The sequence below is a fragment of the Myotis nattereri genome (assembly GCF_964212035.1).
Source record: "Myotis nattereri genome assembly, chromosome: 1".
Taxonomy (NCBI): domain Eukaryota; kingdom Metazoa; phylum Chordata; class Mammalia; order Chiroptera; family Vespertilionidae; genus Myotis; species Myotis nattereri.
The window spans coordinates 184,061,962-184,074,589 of NC_138075.1; the positions used below are offsets into that span (position 1 = coordinate 184,061,962).

General features: G+C 34.8%; 1 protein-coding gene across 2 annotated transcripts in view; it reads right to left on the minus strand.

Annotated features, from left to right (window-relative positions):
* The window catches only part of MTHFD2L (methylenetetrahydrofolate dehydrogenase (NADP+ dependent) 2 like), a 110,793-nt gene that overhangs the window by 83,220 nt on the left and 14,945 nt on the right, over nt 1-12,628 (minus strand). For both annotated transcript variants that reach the window (XM_081114022.1, XM_081114021.1), the window contains exons 2-3: nt 11,512-11,696; nt 10,188-10,310 (exon numbers count right to left, since the gene is read on the minus strand). In XM_081114022.1, the coding sequence (XP_080970148.1) occupies nt 10,188-10,310; nt 11,512-11,696 (308 nt within the window). The remainder of the gene's footprint in view (nt 1-10,187; nt 10,311-11,511; nt 11,697-12,628) is intronic.

The window sequence follows — 12,628 nt, forward strand, 5'->3', positions numbered from 1 at the left end:
GACAAACTGATTCTAAAATTTATATGGCTATGAAAAGAACTAAAAATATCCAAAGCAATCTCAAAAATGAGGAAAGTCTCTCAATTGAAAGTATCTAGTTACATGAGAGTTTGTATTTTTCAAAATTTACATGTGAGTACATTTAAGATTTATTCATTTTAGTGCATGTAAATTTCACATGAAAATGTAAATACTGTAAATAATAATATGCACACTTATGTTTAGGGGTACATTAAGTGTTCTTACCTTTAAATGCTTCAAAAATAAGATGGACTGATAGATGGATAAATGTGATGTGTTAATAATTAGAATCTAGGTTGGGGGCATGTGGTGTTCACTGTACCATTCTTTTAACTTTTCTGAATGTTTGAAATTTGTCATAATAAAATATTGAAGGGAAAACAAAAATACAACCTGTTCCCCAATATCTCGATCTTCTTTACCATGCTCCATTTCTTTTTTTCCCCACAGCATATCAACTTCTAATAAATATAATTACTTACTGTGTTTATTTTCTATTGGCTGTCTCTCCTGCTACTTCACAAAGGAAGACATTTCAAATTTTTTGTCACTGGTGTATTCCTACCACAAAGAATAATATCTAGCCCGCCTGGGGTAGCCCACTGGTTGAGTGTTGACCTATGAATCAAGAGATCACTGGTTCGATTCTGATAGGGCACATTCCTGGGTTGCAGCCTAGAATCCCTGGAGCGGGTGTGGAGGAGGCAGCCTATCGATGATGTTTCTCCCTCATTGATGTTTCTTATCTCTCTACCACTCTCCCTCTCTCTCTAAAAATCAATAAAAAGATATTTTTTAAAAAGAATAGTACCTAATCATTTATTGAATAAATGACTACTATTACCCCTGATTCATAAATGAAGAAACTGAGACAAAATTAGTGGATAATAAGTGGACAACTGAGGACAATTAGAGCAGACTGCCATAAGGAAAAAAATGACTGACTCTTCTCTAACCTCTGACTTTTACCTTTAAAAATATAATAAAGATGGCTTTCATTAAAATTTGTCAATATTTGCATTTCTATTATTAGATACCTGGCACTTCTACATTCTCCGATACAAATTTAAAAACAAATATTTGTAAAAGATTCATGTTTATTTTTCATTTATTACCTCCTTTCAGGACTTGAAAAATTAGAAATTTCAAACACAGCTTCATTCTAATAAACATGAATAAAAGGCCCTTGAAAAATGCACTCATTTATTCACTCAATAAATATTTATTGAGTGTGTACCATGTGCCTAGTACAGTTCTAAGAGTTTAGGATATATAAGTGAATCAGACAGACAAAAATTCTTACCCTCTGTAACTTACATTCTAATGAAATAAATGCCTGCTTAATCAAAGTATTTAGTTATGGCCTCTTAATGAGTTAATTATTTTCTAGGAGTAAATGAGAGATATTTTTACAAGCTGTGTACACTTTTCAAGTCAATAAATAATATTTAGGCCCTAACCAGTTTGGCTCAGTGGATAGAGCATTGGCCCACGGACTTAAGGTCCCGGGTTCGATTCCAGTCAAGGGCATGTACCTTGTTTGTAGGCTCAATCCCCAGTAGGGGTTTAGGGGTTGTGTAGGAAGCAACTAGTCGATGTTTCTCTCTCATTGATGTTTATAGCTTTCTATCCCTCTCCCTTCCTCTCTATAAAAATCAATAAAATATGTTTTAAAAAATAATAATAATAAATAATATTTAAGTTACACCCTATAGGTTCTACATCAAGGTTTCAAGACAGGAAATATTTACCAGGTGCTTACCACTTGCACAATATAATTTAAGAGTTGTTTCATCATCAAGGAGTGAGGGGATGAAAAAAGAATGTGGAGTGACTGCCACCTCACTGTACTTCTACATCCCCAAATTCGAGAATAGAGTAGAGCCTGGAGGCAGAGTGGGAGGTATGGTTCTCCACCCTTCCTTAGCCTTTTTCTCCTATAAGGCCATAGAAGCTGCAACAACATCCCAGGCAGGCTTACTTCACAGGCTATAAAAACTGATTAATGGAGTGGGAACCTACATATCATGCAAAAGTTACTATCTCTGCCCTGCATGTATCTCTTAAGTGACCTGAAAAGTACACGGGGATCCAAAAATAGCCTTATTCTTCAGAAGGAGTATTGAAGACACCTTGGTTTGTTAAGTCCTCAGTTTCCTAGGCACTACACTAAGTAACTCCTATCAAATATATAGTACAGCACTCGAAGCAGTGCATATTCTATAGAAGAAAACACATAGGTAGGTGAGCATGTCTATTCTAAGGAGCTTCTTTTACACACAAGGGAAAAGAAGAGATGCTGTGTTTGGGGAATCTTGCTTGCAAACATCTCAAGGACAGCTAGTCCAAATTTTTTTCCAACTACCACTTTCCCCTAGTGCTTAGCACAGAGTTGTATATAGATTGAACTCTAAGTAAACAGTTGTTGAATTGGTAAATGAATGAAGAGGGTCACAAAGAAATCATACAAATGTGTATTTTAAAAGACTTTCTACAAAAAAAAAAAAAATCCAGATGTTTAAAAGGTCTTTTGATTTTGATAAATTCTTGACCCAAGATGAATACACTAGAAAATATATGAGAATATCATGGTAAAAGAAAAAAGGTGAAAAAGAAAAGAAGTAACCTCTGTAGTTCAAGAATTCCAGATTTTAAATATACTTTGAGAAGTATATCATATCAAGTTTTATGATACTAGAGGCCTGGTGTACAAAATTCATGCACTTAGGGGGTCCCTCAGCCTAGCCTGTACCCTCTCACAGTTCGGGAACCCTCAGCGAATGTCCGACTGATGGCTTAGGCCCGCTCTCCCGCCACCGCCGCTGCAGGAGTCTCCCGCCACCGCTGCTGTGCTCCCCAGCTATGAGCCCAGCTCACGGCTTCTGGCTGAGCAGTGCTCCCACTGTGGGAACGCACTGACCACCAAGGGGAAGCTCCTGTGTTGAGTGTCACCTGGTAGTCAGTGCACATCATAGCAACCAGTCGTTCTGCCATTTGGTCAATTTGCATATTAGCCTTTTATTATATAGGATAACCTGTTTGTGATAGCAAGTACTCAGAAAGATGTAATTACATAGATTTGAGTGACTAAAAAAACTCTTGAGATGGATTTCACCTGGGTCTGAGTGGAAAGAGACATAAGTGGGTACAAAGACCTGCCAATCTCACTAATATGTCAATTATATCTCAGTAATTTACTCAGCTTCTAGTATAAACCATTAACATTTTTTAAAGTCACTACTTTCTCAAAATTGCCATCACGTGGTTAACTATTCCACATGTAGGAGATTCACCTTTCATTTTTGTCCCCTTGCTCATACATTCTTTGATAAAAATGTTACCTAAGAATTTCTTTTTAACTAGATGAATGGTATTGTGAGGATGGCTTTGTTTCTATGTGAATACTCAAATTTTGTCTGAAAAGATTTGGAATAAAATATTCTTTTCAAAATCTGGCCTTTTTCTTTGAATAAACTTCAAATGCATAAAATGGTTGAATCATAATTTATGGCTTGAGACAAAATCTCAATTTTGATCTAAGCACAATCCAATTACAAAATATATAAATAGCTATTTTTCATAAGGTAGGCATATGCAAATCCACCACCACAAACAAAGTTATGGCTTTAACAGTCATCTATACCTAACCATACAATCCGCCCATTAACCCATCCCCTTTCTTGCTCCAACCTGATGTAAAGTTTATCCTGAATCCTGTGTGTAGCATTCCCATGTCTTCCTTTTCATATAGTTTTATTGCATTTATTTGTTTTCCAGAAATTCAGCAAATTTACCATTTAAGTGTTCTTATCTATCTATGGCTCCCATAATTTCTCTTTCAACTAAGTAGATATTGATTGTGACTGAATTTGATTCTCTTTCTCCATATTTTTGAGTGGCGGTTTTCCCTGCAACCTCAGTTCTTTCATGGGTCAAGAAAAAAATTAATTCTTAATTTTATCGACTTTTCTTTGTTGTTGGGACAAGAGGATTTATGTTAATCTGGCTAGGAGTGGGCTTTGTTTAATTGGGTTGTTTTTATTTTCACTAAATTATTGATTTTTGAGAGCTCTTTGTATATTCTGTATGTACATGTTATCAAAATATGCTTTGCAAATATACTCCTCCAGTCTGTGTCTTATCTTTTCATTCTTTTAATAGTATCTTTTGAAGAGCATAGTTTTCTATTTCAGTGAAGTCTAATTTATCAAGTTCTCCTTTCATATCCACATAAAATACAATTGTTCCAGCACCACAAGTTGAAAGCATATTATTGATCTTTCTACTTTTGTCAAAAATCAGTTGTCGATATAAGTGTGGTTCTATTTCTGGGCTTTCAATCTTGTTCCATTGATCTGTTTTTCTAATTTGGTTGGAATACCACATGGCCTTGATTACGCAGCTTTATAATCAGTCTTAAAATCAGGCAGTATTAATATTCCAACTATGTCACTCATTTTTAAAGTTATTTTGACTATTCTAAGTATTTCACATTTCCATATAAATTTTATAATTTGTCAATTTCTACAAAAATAGTATATTAGAATTTTAATTAGGACTCTCTTGAATCTACAAATCAATTTGAGGATAATTGACCTCTTAACAATATTTAGTCTTCCAATCCATGACTATAGTATATTAACATGTGGGTTATTTAAAAGTGTATTGAATATTTTTAATTTAATTCCATTGTGGTGAAAAACATACTTTAGGTACCATGAACCTTTTACACAATGTAAAGCTTTATGACCTAGAAAATGCTATATCTTGATAAAGGTTCTATGTGAACTTAGAAAAAGTGTGTACTTTGTTCTTTATTAGAAGACTGTTCTATAAATGTCAATTAGGTCAAATTGGATGAAACTGTACTTCAAATCTTTATCTTTACTGAATTTTTGAACACTTGTTCTTTCAATTATTGAGAGAGAAGTACTGAAATCTATTATAATTTTTAGTTAGTCTTCCTTTTAATTCTATTAATTTTTGTTGAATTTATTTTAAAGCTTTCTTCTTGGATATATAAATAATTTAAATTGCCATTTCTTTTTAATAAACAATTCCGTTATTACTCTGAAGTAACCTTATTTCTCCCTGGTAATATTCATCACTCTGGAATATACTCTATCCAGTATTAACATAATCACTTCACTTCCTTTTGATTAGTGTTAGCATAATATGTATTTTCCATCATTTTGCTTTTAACCTCTTTGTGTCTTTATACTTGAAGTGTGTGTGTTATAGGCAGCATATAGTTGGGTCTTGCTTTTTATTCAATCTGTTAAAGTCTGATATTTAATTGAGTTATTTACAACATTTTATTTTATTTAACCAAATCTATCAACTGTTATATGCTTTCATTATTGTCATTTCCTTTTTTTCTTCCCCCTTTAGAATAATTAAATGTTTTTAATAATTCCATTCTATTTCCTTTGTTGACTTATTAGCTATAAATCTACCTCATTTCTTTGCTTTCTATCCAAATGAGTCCATGGAAACTGCTTGTACATTGTTTAATCCTTATGCAAACTTGTCCTCCAACATCAGAATTATAATCCTAACTTGAAATTTCTTTTACTTAAGATATTTCCACAATTGTAAAAATTAATCTCAGATTTCTAAGTCATGAAATAATTTGAATTCAGATTATTAACCAAATGATAGAATATTGGAGGTGTAATTGAATAGAATTGTTTCATTTGCTCATTTACTCATTGGTTCATTATAACAATCCTATCAGACTTGTACAGGAGAGGCTATCTCAACCCACTTCTACATAGCCCCCTACCAAAATGACTAATGTATTCCACAGCTTCTGTAAAACATGCAGGCTGATGTCCAGGACTTGCCAAAAGGATATCAGAGAGTAGTTCCTACCAGTTGAATTTCATGATAATCAAGAAATAATTGTGCATTTACCTCAATCTGGTTTTGCCAATTATTTTGCAGTAAATTATGTAATTTAATTTTAAAATGATATAACCAAATAATAATGGACTGTGAAAAGTTATATTTATGAAAATTAAGCTGAATGTTCTGGAAAGACTCAAGAAGTAAAAAGAATTAGTAATAATTTAGATAAAAACAAGACAACTATGAAATTAGGGAGATATTTTCTAAATCTGGACAAAATTTCTCTGACCTTCACCTCCAACTGAAAATTCTAGCCAATAAATCATAGGTATTATTAATGCTATAAGACGATACAAAATTCTAATCAGTAGGTTCCAAAGAGTCTTGGACCCACACCAAAAAATTGATGAGTAAATGAGTTATTTAAATGTTTTATGTTATAATACAATGCTTAAGCTAAATATGCATTGTTTTTATGATTTTCCTTTTTAATCAACTTTCTGTATTAACCAACAAAGTATATGACTCAAATGAGTTATATAGTTTCAATCCTCTTTTTACAAAGAGAAAAAAAGTGAGTCATCAGTTAAATAACAATCAGTGAATCAGAAGGTCAGATTATAAACTCAGACCGCAAATATCCAAAGCTGAATGGTATCTTCTGCTGGCAACAACATACCACTCAGTATACGATTACTAAAATAAGACATAGGCCACTTCAGGATGAATAGCCTATTTAATATTTATAGTCTTTATAATTATATTTATAGTTTTTACTCTTGCTATTATCATTTTTTACCCTTACCAAAAACAAATTATGTATAATGATAGAAATATCATTACTGAGCAGGACAAAGCCATAACAATATAGGTTACAGGGCTGGAGAGCAAGTAGAACAGACGGAAGATCACTGAGGTAATTCTAGAGGAGATGGTAGTTACATGCACTAGGAACCTGAATGTGAATGTTTGAAACACATGCCTGTAATGTTCAGAGTCAGCAGATGTAGGTCAATAAAGGTTAAAAAGGCAGGCTCTGGAATCAGACTGCCTGAATTTGGGGCCTGGCTCTACCTTTGACTATCAAGTAACATTGGACAATTCATTTAACCTCTGTGTTTCTTCATCTGTGAAATGAAGACGATAACTCCTACGGCATAAGGCTGTTTTAAAGATTAAATAAAATAAGCTGCATAAAAGAGTACCTGCAACATAGTAAGCACAGATTATTCACCAGATAACATAAGGTTCTCAACCTTCCTAATGCTGTGACCCTTCAATACAGTTCCTCATGTTGTGGTGATCCCCAACCATAAAATTATTTTTGTTGCTACTTCATAACTGTAATTTTGCTACTGTTATGAATCGTAATGTAAACATCTGAAATGCAGGATGTATTTTCAGGGATCACGACCCACAGGTTGAGAACCACTGGAAGTAATGCCATGAGTAAGTATTCACATCTCAGTGCAATTACTTACCAGCTCTGTAACCTTAAGAAAAGTTTAACCTCTATGGGTCTCTAATCCCTCATCAGTAAAATGTGCATAATAAAAGCTCCAATCCCACAAGATTATTGTGAGGATTTCAATAAGTTAATAAATGTAAAGTGACTGAAATTTAACTGCTTAATCTAATAAATGTTAGCCACTACTATTTTGTATATTACTGGCTTTTCAGCTAATTGAAAATTGCTCTTTCTGAGAGCATCCAGATGTTAGTTACCACCTTTGGCTCCATGCTTCTCACCCTCCAAAATAAACAGGACTCAAACAATTTATTTCTATACAGATAGATCACCAGTGCCATCTAGTGGTATTGCTAACAAATTCACCAAATGAGTGATATTGCCCAAAAAGGGGTAAAATTTCTACAGATATAAATTTAATTTTTAAGACAAACTAAATTGAATGTTGTTATTTGGAAATTTGTAACATTTTATATAACTACTAGAGACCCAGTGCACAAGATTCATGCACTTGGGGGTGGGGGGGGGAGGGGGGGAACGGCCCTCAGCCTGGCCTGTGCCCTCTCACAGTCTGGGACACCTCGGGGGATGTCTGCCTTGCAGTTTAGGCCCAATCCCCCATGTCTGCCTGTCAGCTTAGGCCCGATCCCCCTGGGAATTGGGCCTAAGCCGGCAGGCAGACATCTCTCTCTCAGTCCACCCACCTGCCACTGCTTTGCTCACCAGCCATGAGCCCAGCTTCTGGCTGAGCAGCACTCCCCCTGTGGGAGCACACTGACCACCAGGGGGAAGCTCCTGCATTGAGCATCTGCCCCCTGGTGGTCAGTGAGCATCATAGCAACCAGTCATTCCGCAGTTCAGTCGATTTGCATATTAGGGTTTTATTATATAGGATTTGGATGAAGTACAAATGAAAATGAGAGACATTTCATAAACTGCAAACTATAGATTGCTTGGCAAATACAGTACAAAAAAGTTTTTTACTTTTTTTTTGCATGAGCCAAACAATTGGGTTTAAACCCATTGCCAATATTTTTGGACAGATTTATGATGCTTGCAAACCCCTGATAATATCTAGACCTCAGTTTCCTATAATATGAAATGAAGGTGTTGTACATGTTGAATTTCTTTCCAGTTCTAAAAGTAAGTGATGAATTACTATACTAATTTTAACAGTATGAATCCATAGTATTACCTATCAGAAGCACTTTCTCAGAGGGAAACCTTGATGACTTGATAACTTCCAAGATCCTTTCCAACTTTATTATTTTTTAAAATGCAGCCGTGTTGGAATTAGACATATAAATTTTGGGTATAATTTGAGCAACACATAAGTTATAACATACTAAGATATTAGGTTATATTGTTGGAGAAATTAAAATATTAATACCATATAAAGATGCGAAGCAAAGCATCATGCATCTTTATTTTCTGCCAGTTCAAACTTACAGAAGGTGCGAAACTGCACAAAACTAATGTAACCTATATCAGCAGTCCTTGCTTTGCTTGTTGAAAATGCACAAATTTTAGAGCCACAACTAATTAAATAACACCAGCCCTCCAATAACACAATTCACATGTCAGTGACCATGGTATATTAACTATATTATGTCAGAGTTGCTGGCTCTTTGGTCTGTAAATCCCTATTTAAATAATAGATGTAGCATCAGGAGCAGTGACCAACATATCACTCCTTTCAAAGTCCATCGATGATTGCCCACTGCACATCTGTATTCAGTTCAAACATAGACAGCAAAGCATGTTGCCTCCTTGTCTCCAAGTGTAACGTCACAATTCACATGACATTTCCCCAAAGTGAGTAATCAACAGAGGGAATTAGCCTATGAAGAGGAAAAGTGCAGCAGAGTCAAAATGTGATGTTGCTAGAACTGAAAGTGGATTGAATAGATCTGAAAATGGTGACAGCCAAGCAAAGACATGAAAAATCTAGGCCCTCATGAAGTGAATGTAAGACCTATAACCTAAAAAACAAGCTCAGGTTGCTTCAACAGGGTGCTAATAGAATATAAATGGCTGTACAAGAAATAGGTGATTGGAATGTTGACACTGCGCCCTTTAGAGCAACTTAGCTAGGCAGTGACAGGAATTCAGAGAAGGTGAACTTACCAACATCAGTGAGGAAAGTTATGACAAAAAGAATGACAATGTCCCAGAGGAAGTGACACTGGCATAAAACCTCGCTTTGAAGAAACTCAGAAATATTTACAACTTTAAAAGTACAAACAAAAAAATGAAAGCTGATCCAAACTTAAAAAGAAATATGAAAGTTCAAGTCACCAAGACTTAGAAAAGATGCTTGTTCCATATTGTAAATCATACAATGAGAAGACGGTAAGTTCTGTTCAAACTCTTGACAAGTTTTTTGTAAAGAAATGAAATACTTTCATTCTCAGTGTTTTAATGTTTTAAACTACAGTGTACTAAATAAATATTAGTTTTACTATTTTTCATTTCCCTGTACATTTATAAACCACAGTAAGTAAATTTATAATAGTTTGGGAAAACATTTTAGAGTCATGGAACAATTGTCATTTTTGCCCTTGATTATTAAGATCACTTTGCCTGATTTCAGCTTACACAGTCATTTTACGGTCTTGCAATACTGTGCAAAGCAAGGACTGCGTGTATTGTCAATGTCGAAGTTGTTCTTTCACAATTTTCAGTCACTGTAAGCATAAGTCATTCAGAAATTGTCACTATTACATGATAGTATAATAGCTTGATCCCTTCTGAACAAATTATATAAATTACTTGCAGTATCATGACATAATGCTGAAAGGTGCCCTTTATCCTAACCAAAGCAGACATATAGAAAAGCATTAAATACCTGGCAGTGGCAACTGAACTAATATGCCACTGACTCTTGGGTCCATGTTCAGTTGATCAGTTATATCCAAAAGCTCTTCTTGAGAAACATCCTTAGACTTTAGAATGATCTCACTATAGATACCTAGAAGAAAACAAGCACAGACAGTCACCTGGCTAACAACGATGTGTGCTTTTCATTAGTGGTGTCTTACACAGTGTGTAACTCAAGCCTGTCAAACTCAAAGGCTAACATGGACCAAATAAACAAGGTTTAAGTTTATGTGGGCCACAAAAAAACAAAAGCTTCAATTTTCATTGAAACGTAGGTTTATTTTGATAGAGAAATGCTGAACACAAAGGGCTGAAATAAATGAGTAATCATTAATATAAAATAATAGAACATTTTAATAAAAATTAATATTTTTTCTTGGACATTAACTTACCAGACACTGAATAACTTCATAAATTAGTAAGCGTAATGCAAATAAACCTATTTCTCTTGTTCTCCAAAAGTGAAATATTTCCTATTGCACACACCAAACAAGTCAGTCCAAGGCTAATGAGTGGCAATGGGCTGCTAAAATATTCGCTGCTAGTATTAGTGGAGAGAAATGGTGCGCCTGCATGTAAGGCATGTAAGGGAAATGAATGCAACATGATTATAGTAATCAGTCATTAGCAAACATTGTAGTTCATTATTAATAATTATGTATATCAGGATATTGTAAAAGTTAAGTTATGAAATTTTTATTAAAATGTTTCTTAGATACCATTATATTGGCTGGGCCACACGCAGTCCGCAAGTTTGACATGCTTTGTGTAACTGATTTTTCCTGCTCCTGTCCCACAGGAAGGAAAGGCCCTTCTACAAAAATGGTGTTCTAAGCATCATCAGAAGAGATTTCTCAAACAGGATTCACATGCATTCTTTGGCCCAGGATCCTATGTGGCAAACTGCCCTTATTTGTGATAAGCTACTATTAGTGAATTTGAATACAGTAAAAACATCAATAGCATCACCACCACTGACAGGTCAAACTTGACAGAGTGAACTGGCCAGATTTATTATCTCATTAAAGCAAATGTATTAAAAATGGTCCTTTTAAATGTAAAGTCTTCCTCTCACATCTCATCATAGCATCTAAAATCACATTGAATTGATTCAATAAGAAATTTAAAGACAAGGGGTAAGAAATGAACCTAAACATTGGTAACTAAAAAAATCTATCATAATAATAAATGTTATTCAAATAACACTTATTTGACAATGATCATTCATTATTACACTTTGAAGTAAAACCAGAAACATTCTTTAATAACAAACACAACTAAAGCATTCCTACCTACAGCAGAGGCGGCTTGGATCTTCTTCCTGACGTACGTGTGGCTTGCTGGGTTATCTCCCACTAAAATGATACTGAGGTGAGGTCTTCTATTCCCAAGGGAAATCCAGGACTCCACACCCTCTTGTATTTCTTTCTGGATTTGTTTGGCCATTTCAGTTCCTGAGATAATAATGGCATCGTGTCTATGGGGAATAAAAGATTAAATGTAGTACTGAAGACGACAGTAAGGCGTATTCAACAACATACGTTTAAGATACAAGAACGACTAAAACATTCGTGGTTCTCCAATGAGCATCCAAAATTTGATTTTCCAAGTATATATGACACCCAATTCTTCAGGTTCATAAATATATTTATAATTTTGTGAAATATTCTAGCTCTGCTTTTTAGTTTTCCATCTGCATTATATCTATAGTATACATTTCTTTATAACTACCATGTGGATTTTTTAAATTATCAAACCACATACTCCAGATCTGGACTATAACACTGGCTCTGCTGAAAGCTCTATTGTTTTTTAGAAGCAGCAAATCAGCACAGTCCAGTTAAAAACTGACACCCATCTTCAAAGCCTGGTGCCACGTAGCATGTGACCCCACAGTACTGCGACCCTAAGGCTAGTGTGTTCACTGCTAGTTACTGTACCCTACACAGGACCTGAAGGCGTGAGCTCTGTACTGCACAGCTCTTTTAACTTTATTCCACAGCCTTAGGACAGCTCCATGACAACAGCTGCCAGTCTTGTCACGCTTGTCAGTGATTACTGTGGGGACCAGGTCAGTAACAATGGCCAATTGTTCCCCATACCATGGCATCATTTCTAATGAAAAAAAAAAAAATTGCACAGAACATTACTTCCTGCCAGTTTATATAAGTACTTTAAAAGGTAAGAAATGCTATGCTTTGATAGGTAACATAAATCTATCTCTGGAACGGCACAAAGAAATGCATTATGGGAAGGCTTGCCAGCTCACCATGATGCCAAACTTAAGAGTGATAAATCTTGTTACTCTTTTTTTTTTTTTTAAATATATTTTATTGATTTTATACAGAGAGGAAGGGAGAGAGATAGAGAGTTCAGAAACATCGATGGGAGAGAAACATCGATCAGCCG